The 17,634-nt window shown below is 43.7% G+C and overlaps 1 protein-coding gene across 3 annotated transcripts in view; it reads right to left on the bottom strand.

Annotated features, from left to right (window-relative positions):
* LOC306696189 (uncharacterized protein) overlaps positions 1–17,625 on the bottom strand; it is a 21,814-nt gene extending 4,189 nt beyond the window's left edge. The window contains exons 1-8 of one of the 3 annotated variants that reach the window (XM_079159740.1): positions 17,558–17,625; positions 16,883–17,131; positions 9,428–9,485; positions 9,256–9,321; positions 9,052–9,168; positions 8,003–8,741; positions 3,676–3,849; positions 2,226–2,415 (exon numbers count right to left, since the gene is read on the bottom strand). In XM_079159740.1, coding sequence (XP_079015866.1) covers positions 2,226–2,415; positions 3,676–3,849; positions 8,003–8,741; positions 9,052–9,168; positions 9,256–9,264 — 1,229 coding nt within the window. In that variant the 5' untranslated portion in view covers positions 9,265–9,321; positions 9,428–9,485; positions 16,883–17,131; positions 17,558–17,625. Of the gene's footprint in view, positions 1–2,225; positions 2,416–3,675; positions 3,850–8,002; positions 8,742–9,051; positions 9,169–9,255; positions 9,322–9,427; positions 9,486–12,670; positions 12,744–16,882; positions 17,132–17,557 lie in introns of those variants that run through there. The other 2 variants (XM_079159741.1, XM_079159742.1) reach the window with 2 other exon arrangements.
* Positions 17,626–17,634: the final 9 nt, after the last annotated feature.

Below are 17,634 nucleotides of genomic sequence, written 5' to 3'. Positions count from 1 at the left end.
TTATTTTCGAACTGTGAGGCAAGATTGACTGGAAAAAACCCCCCCTCGCCTCATCTCCTCGCCTCCGCTACCACTTGACTCTGAAGGGATACGGCCGGTTTGGTTTGAGAGTATTTGGTGTTTTAAAAAAGAAAAAGGCAGCAGAGACTGAATCAATCGATGCGTGTTAAATATTGATGCCTCTCATGGGGACTATTCTCCGCAGCATGCAGAGAATTTCTCTTTTCTTGCGGCCGTGAATCAGCCGAATGAAACTTAAGGAAACAAAACACTTGTGGGCCAAAGTACTCCCTCTACTTCCCTGCATGTTGAAATGTTCTTACCACAGTCCCTTCTAAAGAGGATGTGGACGAACGTACGACTATTAAGCTGTTCCTAATCACGGCTGGGATGTTCCAACTTGTACCACGTTTTGTTAATGCGTTTCCATACCTTCCCACAAGCCCCTAAACACACCATTCAACACAAGAGTTTAGTCGAAACAGCCCCCCCCCCACTCTCAATGCGAAACCAAAAATAGCCCCGAAGAACACATGCTGTTCATCGCGATGGCTCACCTACAGCTGCAAATTTATTTAAATCGGCGTGCTGAACGAGAACGAGACCAGCGGCGGACTGGAAGGTAGGAAAAAAAACACAATTCACAAGATTAAAAAAAGATTCCGGTGCTTGGAAGGGTTTGGAAAATGGAAGCGGCAGTGGTTCGTCTTTTTGAAAACCTTGGAGGTGTTTCCCAAAACAAGCTTTACTTTACTTATTTGTCAGATGAGACATGATGAGAGGTAACAAACTGAGTCTGTGTTGCAGAACCAAGTGAGCAAACGATTCAGCTGGCGGCTCAGCGACAAACAATTTAGTTTAACTTTAAAGGGATACCGCAAGACTTTGGAGAATAAAGCTAGTTAATGCAGTTCATTCTGGACAAAGACGATACATAGATTTAGCCATTTCGGAGGTTTGTTTTCGTTCAATAAAGACGTTGTGATCATCTCCGCCATGCGGGTGAGTGAGTGATTAAGTGTGCGTCTCTGCGTCTTTCCGCAGCTAATCTGGCTTTCTGCTTGAGCAAACTGCATCATGTTTAAGGCTGCATGCTCAAGGACCTCTTGTGGTTGCGCGTGACTTCACACTTTTATCGAAAACACCTTTTATCACCTTGTTTTATACTGCCATTGACTGCCTGCTGACTACCTCACTCACTTCCTGTTTCAGTGGCCAGGACGCGATCTCTCGACCGCTAAGCGTCCGCTGGAGGCACCAAAGCTAAGAACTCGTTGTTTTCCTCCGACGCAGGTTTGTTTATGACAAGATTGAGACAATCGGAAAAAAGAATCCACCGCGAACTCTGAATTTAACCCGTACACTTTACTCTCAATGCTTCTCCTTCTTTTCCATCAACGATCCGATGATGCGTTTGTGTCTCGTGTTGAATATGTTTTGGGATAATAAGATATTCCCCAGAGTCTCTCTCCTCTTTAAACTGCCTGGTAATAATGTCCTTTCCCCCCAAATTCTCCTCCCTCCCACCATCCAGAGATGAACTTTCTGTGACCCTCCTCTCCTCGTCTGCCTCCTTAATCCTGCCCTGATTTCCTCCTATTCAGCCTTTCATCCTGCCTCCTTCATCTCATCTCCTCCTGTTGTTTTCCTCTGCTTTCCTTCATTTATTCCATCCTGCTCACGTCCGAGGTAAACCAATCAACTTAAAAATACACTCATGACCCACATTTCCCAAATAATTTGTGTTGTGTACATCGTCCCTGGGGACGTCTTTTGCAGTAAGGCTGAGATTTAGAAGGTCATCTCCAGTCTGGTACCCTGTGTTTCACCGGGAAGAGTTGAAATCAGATGCCTCCCGACTAAAAAAAGGCCATTTTCTTTAGATTTTCTGATCTTTCATTCAGTCAAATCCTTAAATTCCACTGAGATTAGATGTATTTCTCAATACATTCTTCTCTCTCCATGTCCTCCAGAAGCCGTATAAGAAGATCAACTACTTGACTGCCCCTCATATTTGAAAACTGATCTTGAAGGTTAAAGACTGCAGATACAAAACCACAGAGGCGTGCAGGATTCTCATCTATTTCTTTCTGCAAATGATGTACAATCGCTGAAAAACCAAACCAAAATGCCCACTCATGCCAGATAAATCGATACGGAAAGTCTCCCCGGGCTCTGACTTGGTGCAGAGGATGTAAGGAGGGCGGTAAGTGGAAGTCTGGTACCTGGAGGCCAGCTTGTTCTTCTCCTTACGGGACCGGGCTCGGGCCACGGCGGGCATGTCGTTGACCGGGCCCATGCCGTCGATGGCGGCGTTGAGCTTCTGCAGCTGCTCCCCGATGTTGTGGAGCTTCTGAGGGTTCGGTGTCAGGTCGCTGGCGTCTGTCTTGCGAGCTTTGCGGCGCCCTTTTTTGCCTGGAAAAAGAACAAAAGAATTAATTCAATACCCGTATCTGTAAAAGTCTTTCAAACCTCAATCTTCTCAACACCCACAAACCCCACCAGTGTGCCAAACGTATGCTGTGCAGCCAAACGTTGTCCACATAACTTTCCCAAGATTCCAAATCATACTCTGTCACCAAGAAATCCTTATAACGGGATAAGCAGGCGGCAACCTGAAAATGCTTCATTCTCTCTAATGACCACCAGGGGGCGACTCCTCTGGTTGTATAGAAGTCTATGAGAAAATGACTCTACTTCTCTCTTGATTTATTACCTCAGTAAACATTGTAAACATGAGTTTATGGTCTCAATCTCTAGTTTCAAGTCTTCTTCAATACAGCATGATGTTCATTTAGTAAATGATGGTCCATTTAGAGTCAAACAGACCATAAAGCAGGGGATGCTTTAGGGGCGGGGCTTACTGCGATTAACGCGTCGCTATCGCGTAGTTGTCCGTGTTTTCATCTTACAACTTTAACCCTTTCACAGTGTTTTCAATTCCCGAAAGTTAAGCGTAACATTTTGGTCGCCTTTTAAAATGTCTTTTACAGCGTTCGACTGTACTTTGCTCCACCCTCTGGTGTCACTTCTGGTTGCAAAAAAAACAAGATGGCGACGGCCAAAATGCCAAATTAAAGGCTTCAAAACCGTAGTCCGTAAACTAAAGGGTGACGTCACGGTGACTTCACTTCTATATTCTTACACATGTACTTACATATAGTCTATGGGGATAAGATATCCGAATTGTCTTCAATTTGATGTAATTGTCCAGCTAAACAAATGGCATCCTAGTTTTTAGAAGTAGCAGTTAAATATATAAATATATAATATAGGAAAATCCTAAATGTTATCTGTGAGGCAGTAGATAGTGGATTCTTCTGAAGAACAAAGGCTGCCAAGCTGCTGCACAGTTCACTTAGCAGGGAAGCGTTGAAAAATTCAGATTTTGACATGAAAGTTGTATGTAGGGCACATGCCTGAGGGTCCAGATCCGATTTATCTCACATGAGAGAGAAGAAATGGGACACTTTCAGCTGCAGTGTGAATATCGGTTTTTAATTTCTCCTCATTCAGTGGATCTTTACACTTTTATTTCCCGCTCCACCTCCATGTGATCGGTGCTGCGACTAACAATTAATCCGTCAATTATCTTTTCCTGTTTGATTGAACTATTAATGGTCTCGTCGTTGTGGTAACATGGTAGTGAACCGGTCAGTGTTAAGGTGTTCTCACCCTCTCGGCGGTACAGCGTGCTGGGTAGAGTGCTGGAGCTCCAGGACAGAGACCAGTGGACGTCTCCGCCCAGTTTCTTCTTCGTGGCCAACTCCCGGGCTCGCCGGTACTCCCAGAAACAGCGACGCTTCGACGGACGCTCGCCTGGCTGGCTCGCCGGCTCGGCTTCCACCTCTGAAGGGATACGACAAGAATTATACAAATGCGGCAAAAGGCTTCGCTGCTGTGTCACAAATCTTCAAGCAACACATTTCAGGGGAGCCGACTTAGCCGTCCTACGTCCCTCAATGGACACAAAAATAACTTCTTTGGTCATCACAAGTGGGTCAAAAATGTAAAGTTCAATTTAAGCGTGGAGCCAAGTTAACTAGTCACATGTTCAGGGACTTGCTCAGCGGTCCTCACTCGTTTTGGCCATGAGGGGCCAGAGGGGTGAGAAGAAAGGTATTGGGACACATTAGCTTAAGAGCCCAGCAGAGTTATTGTATCTACGAAATGATGAGAATTTCACCCTCTGGGATCCACGAACGTCTGAAACCAAGTTTCACGGCAGCCTATTAAATAGTGGTTTCGGGTATTTCCCTTCGGTGTTGGCCCACCAGAGACACATCACCATTATCACATTTAACCTGGCCAAAATAATTGCGATTCACAATATCACCCCGAAAATCATTAATATGTGCTTAAAACTCTTGAATTCTTTACATTCCAGATAGGACACACATTGTTTTTTAGACATGCAGATCATCGGCCCGAATACAAATGGATGAATGAAACCGCCCACCGCATCTTCGGTACCCATCTACCCAGCATCGGTGATATTGGTGACAAGAGGTGCCCGCGCACCAAAGATTATTAATAGACAATAGCCATCCAGCCTGGATCTGGCAAGAGATAAAGTATCAGCTGCCGTTCCACCAGATCTCAGAGCAGCTTCTTTCCTCAGGCTGTGACTCCTAAATTCACCCTCCACCCTCCACGTATTATGTAGTTTTGTTTTATGTTGCAAAATCGGACAAACTGCATTTTAGTTGCACAACCCCGTTGTACAATGACAATAAATAACCTTGAAAGTCTCGTAAAACATCCTTTTTTAGTGAAAAACAATCTTGCATTAGGTAAATAAATGTATATTTATATATAACATTGTGTTCTTTCTTACATAAATCCTGTATTCATTCTTTCAGGATCCATGTTTCACTTCTCTACCGTGACAGCAAACGAGTTTTCCAAGTCATTTGGGATGAGTTTCACAATATTCACCACAATCAACTTATTGTGAAGGTTTATTCATTTATTCATGTTTTAAACCTCGATACAATCGTTCCACTGTGAAACACACGGCACTGAATCCCACTGAACCGTGTATACATGTGACTGAACTTCTGAACCATCTTTAACCTCGGATTGAGCTGTAATTATAATAATTCTAATAAAAAAACATTTCATAACATCTCCTCTCAGTTGCACCACAAAGAATCTCTCTGGTGCAACTTTTTTAGTGCCATTTGCTGCAGTTGTTGTGATTCCAGCAAACAACAAATGTGGGTTTTTAATACACATTTATTTTTGGCCTGCATAGTCAAAATGTATTCTTTGCATACATTTTAAGGAACATGAAATAATCAATCAATCTCCATTTTAAGGTCAAAGAAATATACATTTTTTGAGCGTAATCTGGTCACCTGATCACAGAGAAGCAACGATTCAAACACAGAATCTGTGTGTTATTGATTTATCATGAAGAAAACAGAGCACGGACAACGATGGCAGCCATGTATAAGATATTTAATTAATAGAAGAGAAATACCCTGCCAGTTAACATGACTGACGGGTATTAATGTTTACCTGGTATGAAATCACGCTGTGAACCCTAATCCTCAAACACACGCTGTATGTCCCGATGACAAAGCCACCGCCGCTACGTGCATATGTGCTACAAACGTCACAGCAGATTAGCCTCAGGCCTGCAGAGCCGTGCATAACGCTATCATAAATAATACAACACGCCAAGCTCCCAAAACAGCCGAAGAGAGAGAGACGCTTCTCTCAAGATCCACCGGAGCTCAGCTAGAAAATACATTCATATAAAAACACGCTGAAAAATAATGAAAATATTCATTCCTAGCGGGATTTAATCTGACTGAAAGTTAATAAAACGTGAAGTCTGATCCTCGCCATTAGCCAGGGCTATCTGTTACACACACACACACACACACACACACACACACACACACACACAAGATGGCTTATGTAACATCATGTCGTCTGGTCCTGTCTGCATACAGCGCCATTGTCTGCGCTCTCCCCTCAACTCAGTCTTTCCCTCCACTGACCTTCGTTTTATATATGATTAAACATAAAACACACACACACACACACACACACACACACACACAAGGCTCCTCGCACACTGCAACAACAATAGAGAGCAACTATGGCGTCTTGCGACCGTGGAAATGTGACCCTGGTAGCTCTTTGAGAGCGAGCCAAGCGACCTCTCCATTACCTCGAATTTGTTTATCCGACGGTCGGGGACGATCAGAGACGGAGAAGAGAAGAAGAAGAGGGCCGGGGGAAGAGATGGTAATCTGAAGTGAAGTCGCTTCAACGCGTTATCAAAGATACACGTTTGTGTTTGCGGTCTGGACGTGAAGTCACCGCTGACATTCAACACCTTTTTTAGCTTCTTGTGTTCAACAAGATTCTGGTCATTGATGTGGAGCAGCGCTGCTTCAAAGGCCTAAAAGTAAATACTTCTACCAAGAAGGTGCTTGTTTGTCGTCCGTATGTTGATGAGAATAATGTCTTAAAGAATAATTCAATTGAAGGGACACTCCAGAGATGAATTATTATACATTTATAAAGTTGGAGGATGCAAAACGGAATGAAATTTTCTTCCTCGAGTGGATTCGAGATCCTATATTTCCCATAATGCAACTCAATACAATTTGTCTTCAAACTGTGCATTATAATAAAAAATGCAATGCTCTTTTAAAGGGTGACCTTGCCTTACTATGCTATTGTTATTATCATTATATCAGCGGCCATAAAATGGTAATTATATTTGGGATAATTTATCGTCCGACAAAAGCAGTTATCGTAACTAATCACGTGCAAAAAATCGTCAGAAAGGTCGATAACATTTAGGCTAATGTGGCTCAGTCTGACGTGTGCAAATCATGTTATTCAATGTCGTGTGCATTATATGTACCTTTACTGTTTTTCACGTCAGACAAATGAATAAACAAAAGAACAAATGAATGTTTGTTTATCGTCTCAGTTTGACGCTCTCTAACAAAGATGGCGCATTACAAGGTTTCCACTGACATTCACTTCCTGTTTCCTAAGTGGGCGTGGTCAACGCCTGTTTTGTGACGAACGTAGTGTGGACGGATGAAAGCAGATTTACAGGATGTATTTATTTAGATATTTAGTCAGCTAAATTATGAAAATCAGTTCACGAGGGCGGTAGTTGCCGGAGAGAAAAAGGTTAAATTTTCTCCTGATTTTTAAGAAAACTGGGTCCAACATTTACAAAGAATCTGTCGTAATTGTTGTTTTTGTTCAGTATAATGATAAATCATGTGACCTTCAGCACAGGAAGGCTTATAAAAAGGTTTAATTTAATCTTTTTTTAAGCATTAACGATCAACTCTCTACCCAGACAGCCGCAAACAGCTCTTTCTGAAACACCTTTAAGCTTTAAGGCCTTTACACACCGAGGCCGAATGTTCTTCACATGAACTCTCGGTAATTCACAGAATATCACGCAGTGAAACACCGAAAACCTTTGGCCGTTAATCCCACGTGACACAAGATACAGTGAACTGTCTCAATCAAACGATTGATCAAACATGAAAATAGCTGCAGGTTGAAGTGATCGGCGGGTTCAGCTCTGCTGTGAGCTCACGGTACTTGTGAAAGAGAGACGAGTGAGGTGTTAGGAAATACTGAGGCACCAGCTGAATGTAGCTGCGTATTTGCTTTTTTGAAGCTGCTTCAAACTCCAGTTGTCCTGTAAACGGTTCTTCAACAATCTGAACCAACGTTCATACCGTTTCAACATTTTTTAACCCAGATGGTCTCTGAATGAACACACGAGGAGACTCCAACTCCCTCAAAAAAGCTTCACAACTAACAAACTGCAGCCACTGAAGCGGTGCGTTGTCCGGGAAGTACACCCGCAGCTTTGGGTATTTAATGCGCCGCTGCTCAGCCAACCCCGAGTCGCACCAGGCGGTCTGAGGTCTGAGGTCTCGCCTGGACCCGGATCAGACTGAGATGTCCTCGACCACACAGACAAAACAGAAAAGCAGGAACTCACCACATTCAGTTTCTGAGGAGCTGGAGAGTTCGGCCTCCGCCGCCGTCTCCTCCGCTCCCTCCTCTCCTTCGTCGTCGTCGTCCTCTTCCTCTTCTTCTTCCTCTTCCTCCTCCACATCTTTCTGCTCCTCCTCCTCCTCCTCTTCCTCCTCCTCCTCGTCCTCGGCATCTAGCTCAGTCTTGGCCTGGCTCTCCTCCTGCTGCGCCTCCTCCCCGACCCGCACCCCCTCCGTCTGGGTGTTGTGAGCGGGTCCCACCTCCTCCTCCTGGCTCAGGGAGTAGTTGTGCTCCTCGCTGCAGTGCTCCAACGCCAAACCCGCCGCCGCCGCTGCCTCCTCCTCCTCCTCCTCCTGGGCTACTTGATACACCTCCACTGTGCGCTCCCTCGGCGCCCCCCCATCCTGTCCTCGTCCCGCCGCACAGAGCGCCCTCTCCGTTGTCGTTGCCACAGGTGCCGGGTGTCTCTCCTCCTCCTCCTCCTCCTCTTCCTCCTCCTCTTCCTCCTCCCGGCTCCTCCCCCAGCGGCCCATCAGGACGGCCTCCTCCGAGCCGGCCAGCAGCTCCCCGCCCACCCCGAGGTGGCCCAGCTTGGTGTATCGGGCCATCTCGTCCAGCGCCGACACGTCCCAGCGCTCCGGGTGCAGCTCCTCGCCGAGGCCGCCGTCGTCCACCAGGTCGCTTAGCAACTCAAAAGGCCGTTTCCTAGGCGATGCCGGGGAGCCCAACATGAGGAGCACGCTCTAAAAAAAGGGAACAGAGAAATCCTTAAATATGACATCGCTCATCATGTGACGGCTTAACGCCTTCATGATAAATAAACTTTTTTAAAATTTAAAATTAAAAATTTAAAATTTTAAATGTTTTAATAATAATTAAAGGTAATAAATAGCTAGAGGAGTTTTTGATTCCTCACAGTTCATTTAGTTTGTACGCCCTCCGGTGTTTCGGAGAATAACGCAGCTCATAAGAGTATCAACGCCGTTCACGCTCGAGTATAAACCAAAGCTTCACCGCGAGTCACGTGACTCACGAAGTTTTGCCGTCTCTCACCTGGTCGTACTCAGTCCTGCCCCCTTGTGGCGACATGGCCAGAGGATAGGGGCTCAGCAGACCCCTGTGTCCTCCGTAGGCCTCGCCAAACGCAGGCTCCATCCCATTCATACCCGGCTGTGAGAGGAAAAAAAACGCAGAAGAGTGAGAACAGGAAAAAGAGGAGTAAGCGTGAGGAGCAACATGCGGAGGTTCCTGCTTTACCTGAGGCATGCCCGAGGCAGGAGGGTGTCAGGTCTTCGGTCACGGCGTCGGCTCAAGTGAGTTCTGCTGCATGAAAACAAAAAAAACACACAAAACGGCGTTCAGATCTGAGAGAAATCGAGCAGGAGAAGGGAGAGGAAGAGGAGGAAGAGGAGGAGATGATGTATTTTACCGAAGGTCGAGAGTTGAGAGGGTCAAAAGGGGGTGGAGCTCCGTTCACATGTCGCAGCCTAGAGGGAGTAAGTAGAGGAGGGAAGGAGTCAGACATCGGCTCCAGGAGCTTTGTTACTTGAACAAAACGGAAAATATAGGACTAATAATAAACATATAAAATCAACAGAGATGTCAAAGACTCTAAATGTTATCCTTTCACTTTGTTACTGTCATCTATGGTGGTTATTTGCATTAAAAAAAACACACAATTCAAAGGATTAAGACGGTTTTAATCATGTATTATATTTACTGCTTAGAGCTGATGTTAGGAAGTCAAACGAGCCATAATTCCATCTCTAATATCTATTTGATATTAATGTGAAAACATTAACAACCGAGGCCACGATGCAACTTATATAGCAATAAAACACAGAGTTAAAGCACAGAGATGTGTGAGGATGTCGTGTGTCTCGAGTTTGAGACACGTCGTCATCGCCAATTCAGTTTATTGGATCATTTATCTTTTTATTTCTCCTCCTTCCTTAATATAACACACTTTATTAGACAGAACTTTACTGTGACGATTTTAAGTAAAAACATAAAAGATAACGGAGCTCTTTTGTGTCCGCTCAGCCATTATTGTTGCTTATTTATTTTTTTCTTCTATTAATACATCTTTTTATGCAACATGAATAAAAAAAAAACAAACGTGCTGCTGCTGCTGCTGCCAAAAATGTAGGACACATCAACAATGAGCATTTAAAATAGCAAGCGCAGAAGCTTTTAAGTGCTACGTAAAGGTTGTATTTCACTGTGTAGAGCAGCAAAGTATTCATGTCACATTTGTAGATGATTATGTGGATAATTACCGTTATTTCAGCACTGTGTGCTGATGATGCTGTCACAAGATGCATCAAAGAATAACTTTGAGCTAAACATTTCTCAAGAGGCCCAAAATCATCTCACTGGTTACATCAAACCTCAATAAAAACACATTCATGTCCAATCAGGAGAGGCATGAGGCTAATATTCAGAAGGCTAAAGCACCACTCCTCCAGCTAACTGGAATATGCTAAGCTAGCAAGGTTAGCCGAGTGACAAGTTGAATTTAGCAGCATGAGCGTGTTTCATGACTGCCATTGTTGTGCATGACCAAAGAAAAGAGAAGTCATTACTGTTCACTGCTACACGGTTGTATTTTTTTGTCGACAAATGTGTTAGTCCGTCTCTCAAAAGAGGTCATAACAACATTAAAAAAAAAGCTCAGTAATACTCTTAAGCAGCTGGGCAATGTAGTTTTTTAAGTGACTCAAACGGAAGAAAATAGTGCATTTGTTGGGGACTATTTTCTGCAGCGGATTAAACCATATTTGCTGCTCAAGTGAGTATTTGTGGCAGCAGGACGGATGTGTGTGTGTGTGATTGAGTTAGAATAAACGAAAGTGTGTGTGTGTGTGTGTGTGATTGAATCAGAATAAACGAAAGTGTGTGTGTGTGTGTGTGTCTGTGTGTGTGTGATTGAGTCAGAATAAACGAAAGTGTGTGTGTGTGTGTGTGTGTGTCTGTGTGTGTGTGTGATTGAGTCAGAATAAACGAAAGTGTGTGTATGTGTGATTGAGTTAGAATAAACAAAAGTGTGTGTGTGTGTTCATGGTGATGAAGGAACAACAGTGAGGCCCATTGATGTGTTTTTAGACAATGATGGAGCTCTACAGAGAGCTGCAGGAATGAGTCCTACAAACCCAGAAATGAGTCAGCATTTCTTTGCGCTTCCTGTCTGGAAGTCAACGGGTTGACGGAATATGTTTTTGGTTAGATGTTTGAAATAAGGTCTGTGGTTAACATGCTGAAGAGATTTTAATGTTTTGTTGTACGATATAAAATAAAGTCAGTAAATACGCCTCACGTGACCGTGGTGGAGTTCCTTTGTAGCCTAACGTTAGCTTTGTATCCTAACGTTAGCTTTGTGGCCTAACGATAAACGTTTGCATTGTGGCCTAACGTTTGCATTGTGGCCTAACGTTTGCATTGTGGCCTAACGTTTGCGTTGTGGGCTAACGTTTGCGTTGTGGCCTAACGTTTGCATTGTGGCCTAATGTTTGCGTTGTGGCCTAATGTTTGCGTTGTGGCCTAACGTTTGTGTTGCGGCCTAACATTTGCGTTGCGGCCTAACGTAACGTTAGCGTTGCGGCCTAACATTAGCTTTGTAGCCTAACGCTAGCTTTGTAGCCTAACGTTTGCTTTGTAGCCTAACGTTTGCATTGTGGCCTAACGTATTCACGCAACAATCCAAAATCCAATTGAAAAATCTGATAGGCTTTTTGTCGAGTGAACCAGTGCGATGCTAACTTCCTGCTGGACTATAAAAACCCGACATCCCTGGATCTCTCTGTGGTGACGGAGGACTGGCTGCTCTCACACAGCGCTCGTAGCTACACCTACAACAAACGAATGCACTGTAAGTTGTAGATATCACAACGAATCGGATTTGTACGTCATCCATGTGATCGTAAAAACAGGAAGTATGAAGACCACATAAAAACCCACACATGAAGTGTGGAAGTGGAGGTCAATGGGTCTTTTTACCCAGGAGACGGCTGTGAAACGAGAAGTCAACGTTGATTTATTTGTCACATAACTTTCCACTTTCAGAGTTATTTCAACCTAAAATCGTGATCTTTTCCTCAACGAAGTAGTTTCTTGTGAGACTGAAGTTTATTTTGAAAAACACTGTATGCAGGTAACAGAAGGAAAAATTCGGAATAACTTAAAGATATTATTTAAGATACTTTGCATGAGGAAAAACAAACTATCAGGCTTTTATACAAACACAATACTTCTCATGTTTTCATGGCATTTCCTGACAAAAACAAAAACACAGAATGTGGCCAGTCTTGTCCTCTTTAACCCAGCTAGCTCTGTCCTCCAAAGAGCTGCTTCTTCGACTCCACCCGATACGGTGAAACTCCAGCAATGAGATCCTTTTGTTGTAATGTTTGTGTAACCAAAAAAACTCTCTCGATTCTCCATTAGAGAGACGGAGAGGCCACAGTGCAAACTCCCGATCACACCGAGCTCCTTTCAGAGCGGGGACATGATGAAACACCCAGCAACACTAACACTAACACAAACACTCTCACACACACACACACACACACACACACACACACACACACACACACACACACACACACACACACACACACACACACACACACACACACACACTCAGCATTAACAATGCAGACCTACTGTTCAGCACCTGTAGAAAGAAAAGCCAGAAGAAAAGCGGCTCACACTGACGCGCAATGCGTTCTCTGCGGATTTGACCTCGGTCGCACAAAGAATGAGGAAGTGAGGATTGGCTGGGCGGTTGAGACACTGCCTTGGCATGCCACATGGAAAAATGGTATTTGGCACACAGAGCGAGCCAAGCTAGCAACACGCTGTGTGCACACGCACTTGTCAGACACGTACAGCGCTTTGGATATATATATATGTACATAATGATAATATAACAAGATAACAAGCGGCTGGAACCAATGGAATAATCCCAGCAAGCTACGAATTTACATCTTTTATGGTCGAGTGTTGAGAGGAAGCTCTGAGACATAAAACACAGTTTACACTGCGGTGAAGTAGTCATAAAGAGTAATATACCATCTTACTATAGATTATGTTATGCTATATTACCCTCATATTATATTTTATATCCCACTATATTATGTTCATATGTGGCACTGTTTTATTACATTATGTACAGGGAAGTAATCCCGTAATCATTTTCGTTGTCGGTTAATCTGTCGATTTATTTTCTTGATTAGTTGTTTTGTTTATAAAATGGTCAAAGAAATGTCAATCTGTGTTTTCGTAAACCTTAGACGAAGTCCTCAAATGTCTTATTTTGTCCAACAACTCAAAGGTGAATCGGTTTACTGTCACGTTTCAGGAAAGAAACCAGAAAACATTTAAGACGCTGGAATCGGAGAATTTGGACGACCGATTTGGTCCGATTGTCGAAATAGTAGCAGATTCATTCACAGCTAATCGTTTTCAATCTAATTATGAACAACAATCATATTAACACAGACAAACACTAAGTATCATAACTCAGTAGATTACGTCATAATAATTCACAATAAAGTTTTTTTTATCGCGATATCTATAGAAAATGTGTAAGTAAAATTAATTTGGGTTTTTTTGTGCGTTTAATTAATTACAATCAAAGTAGGAGAGAAAGGGACAAGGAGAGCTAGTCTGTAGCTACTAAAGTGTGATTTAAGAGGAGCTGGATTATTTACACGATTTCAATATTTAATTCTTTAAATATCACGGTTATCGTAAATACCGCTTCATGACTTTGCAGCTCCGTATGCATGTGTGTCTTTATTTTATATATATATATATTTTTTTCTAAACTTGTCTCTGTGCATCGGGACTCATCTCTTCCCTCCTCCGGGGATCAATAAAGACTCTTCTTCTTATCTTATCAGACACCGTCCTGTCAGAGAAGGAGCCTCGTTTGTTTGTGTCCTTTTACTTCAAACAGGAACCGAACATTCTTCTCGGGTCACGTATCCGACACCATTTCCTCTAATCTGACGTTATCTGACTCAAAACCGATGCACAAACAAACACACACACACACACACACACACACACACACACACACACACACACACACACACACACACACACACACACACACACACACACACACACACACACACACACACACACACAGACAGATTCTTATTTATATTTGTTCATATACTCCGGCTCATATAGGAGCCTTTCGGGCAATAACAATCCTGCAATTGTGTGTCGGTTCAACATATACTCGGTCCAAAGGTCTCCATGCTCATAAACACACACACACACACCCACACACACACAAACACACAGGCAGAGTTCAGCGTAAGGCGACGGGGGAAAACAAAAAAGGAAATTGCTTCATCTCCAGAAACCCACCGCGGGCCAATAAGCACCAATATAAGCGTTGGCTTTACGTTCACACAACGATCCATTTAGCTCTCTGTAAACAAGACTCTGCAGGCAGCGTGGATGCCGACACCACCGTGTGCTTATGTAACAACTACGGCGAACACGTACTGACAAAACAAGTTGTGTGTGTGGGTGTGTGTGTTTACATTACACAGCTGAATTTACCTTCACTTCTACGCACCGATTCCACATTTGAATGCCTTCTCGACCTCACAATAACTCCATGTCCAACCATAGATATACTTAAATGTACTTAAAACTGATCCCAGTAGTGGTGTGTTAGCGATGCACAACGGGCCATTACCATCTACGCTGTGTGTGCACAACAAATGCTAAATAACAATGACCCCCATGTGCTTGTAACAGCTGGTTATGTAACGCAGGGCAGGGCATTAGAAATGAATGTGTCATGAAGTAATACCACAGCAGCAGCAGCAGCTAAACAGGATTGTATCACAAGTGAATCTGACTTCTCAATCTATTCACTTTCTGTTCTGTAAACTGCAAAAATGACGAAATTGCTTGTTTTGTCAATCCAACACACAAAAATTCCAAATAATATTGAGTTTAGTGTCACGTAAGACAAAGAAAAGCAGCAGATCCTCACAGCGGAGGAGCTCTTTGGCATTCAGAAAGAATCAACTATCAAAAATGAGTCACAGATTAGTTTTCTGTCAATCGCATAATTGATTAATCAACTAATCGCTAACAGGTAATACGACGTGTTTGTGGTAAAAGAAAGGGTATTATTTGTGATATGATGTCACCATTAGTCTGTTGTTATACTTTATCATTCATACTCTGATGTGTTTGTAGTTTTTTAGTACTTCTATAGTATCAGCACAGAGTGAAAACTTGTGTTTATAAAGTAACTTTCAAAATAAAGGTACTCTAGAAGCTGATTCCTGTGGCAAATGAGGGCGGATGCAAGTCATGCTGACTGTGGACCATGAGGCGAAATATAGAGCGCGAGCATGTCTGACCAGACAATGAACCTTAAAACAGCTGGAGGCAAGAAACAACAACAACAACAACAACAACAAGCCGTCCGGTGTGATAGAAGACACGAGCGTTATGGATGGATGGAGGTTTTACGCACGGAGAGACGAGAGAGTGAACCGGAGGAAGGAGTCCGCAGAGAGGCTGCGATGGCGGACAGTGTGCCCGAAAAACGGCGAGGATGAGACGGGGAGGGGGGTGGGGGGAGAGATAGAGCGAGAGGCGGTCTGTCTGGGAGGCCAATTTGCCAAATTAAAGCTCCCAAAAAAAAAATTCTGCGTGGCGGACAAAGCTCCGTCTCGCTTTGTGAAATCTCTCCCCTAATTAAAGACAATAAACTTCAACCACAGCGGAGACGAAATAGAGAACAACCACCATCACCACCGCGACCTGGACGGTCTCTCCTCGCCTCGCCGTGTCCTTGGAGCTCCGTGACGGTGCTGCGTGTGTCCGCACACAGCTGGACGGAACAACAGCAGCACACAGAGAGCCAGAAGAGAGGAGACGGTGCCACATCCACGGTGGCACCTTCTCCTCTCTTCTGGCTCTGCAAAATCACAATCCATGCATTTTGTTTTATTTTGAAATAAAGCATAATCCCCATACCCACCACACGCCACGCGTCGCGGAGTATCCAGAGCCGAGACAACAGGGATCCTTTCAGCGCAAGACAACAATAAAATAAAAAAAAAAAATGGGGCGCAGCTGGCAGTGCCACCGGATGTCCAATATTAATTGTTAATAACGGACGATGTCTGCGCACGTGGCTCTCGGCTTCACCGTTCGACGGCTCCAGCAGGTGTATAAAGTCTTTGTTTTACTTGTTTTTTGTTTTGTTAAATATTAAAGTTGACACGAGGGAAACACATCACAGGACAAGTTTTGGCTGCTGGTGGTAACGTCACAGGTGTAGGTTACAAGTTATTATCGATGTAACGTTTCGGGGTTATTATCATAAATAATAAGAAGTAAAAACTGCAAAAGTTTGCGAGAGGAGAAAACAGACACACACACACACACACACACACACATTGTGAGCGATTTGAATACACTAGATATGCGAAATAATATGGGAAATATATGCCAAAAAACAAATGTGTATATCACATAAATGTAAGCAGGCACCCGTATTAAAACATACACGTGATGCATATGTTGTTGAATATAATGTTTCCTGTGATTAAGCTTCAGATATAAAGAATTAAAAACACTTCCCAAATATCAAGTGTGCCCGTGCACGCTGCCTACTGTATCTAAATCCATGTGAAAGAAGCCATTTTTTATCATAGAAGCTCGTTAAAAGGCTACACATATGTTCTCCTTCTTACGGTGATAACACGACAATTAACTTCACGGGTCGGTAAACTTGTAATAAACGCGCATTTGTATTTGTGTGTCGTATACACGCGCAGAACGCCAGCGAGACGGGGCTTTTTAAACAAATATATTATTTATTTATTTATTTATTTACCTTTTATCTCGTGTCCTCGGATGTCCTCTCTTTTTTGGAGTTAAGGCTCCTCTCCGGACCGGGGTAGTAAAAAATAAATAAAAATGTCGGCCTCTCGGCCTCCTCCGGATGATATTATTATCACGCGCACCATCCACAGCAGGCACGAGACGGAGAGCCCCGCGTGGAGCAGCAGCGGCCGCTCAGCCACAAAATATCCCGGTTTCACCTCCACAGCCGCGTGAATGCAGGAAGTTAGTTCAGTCCGTCCTACATGGCGGATAAACGGGACAGAAAAGATGGTTGTAAATCACCCCCCCTCTCGCTCTCTCTCTCTTTCTCTCCCTCCCTCCCTCCCTCTCCCTCCATTGGAGCAGAAGCTCACTGTTTTGGAAGCTAAATCCTTTATTATTAAAGTTTTAAACTCTGTACATATACAGTTGACCCCCCCCCCGCCCCCTCGGTGTTTTTAACATGGTATCGTCCGTAGTGCTTCACAAACAAACCCCGCGGGTCACAACACTTTTTTTAGGGGACAAGAGAAGAAGACGTAAACGTAAAGAGAGAGAGAGAGAGAGATGGAGGGCGTGCACGAGGTGTTAGGTGCTCTTTGTTGTTGTTGTTGTTATTGTTGTTGTTGTTAGCTACATGTTTCGGACCGTTAAAGGCACAGAAAAGCAGTTGAGAGTGACTGACCTGCTCGAAACGGGAAGTGTGTCAGCTGTAAAAACAGTCGCAGCTCTCAGCGGAGGATTGAGGGGGCATTTGAGTTC

The sequence above is a fragment of the Pholis gunnellus genome, assembly GCF_910591455.1.
Source record: "Pholis gunnellus genome assembly, chromosome: 5".
NCBI classification, from domain to species: domain Eukaryota; kingdom Metazoa; phylum Chordata; class Actinopteri; order Perciformes; family Pholidae; genus Pholis; species Pholis gunnellus.
The sequence above is the reverse complement of the archived record's forward strand: the minus strand, read 5'-3'. Positions and strand labels throughout refer to the sequence as shown.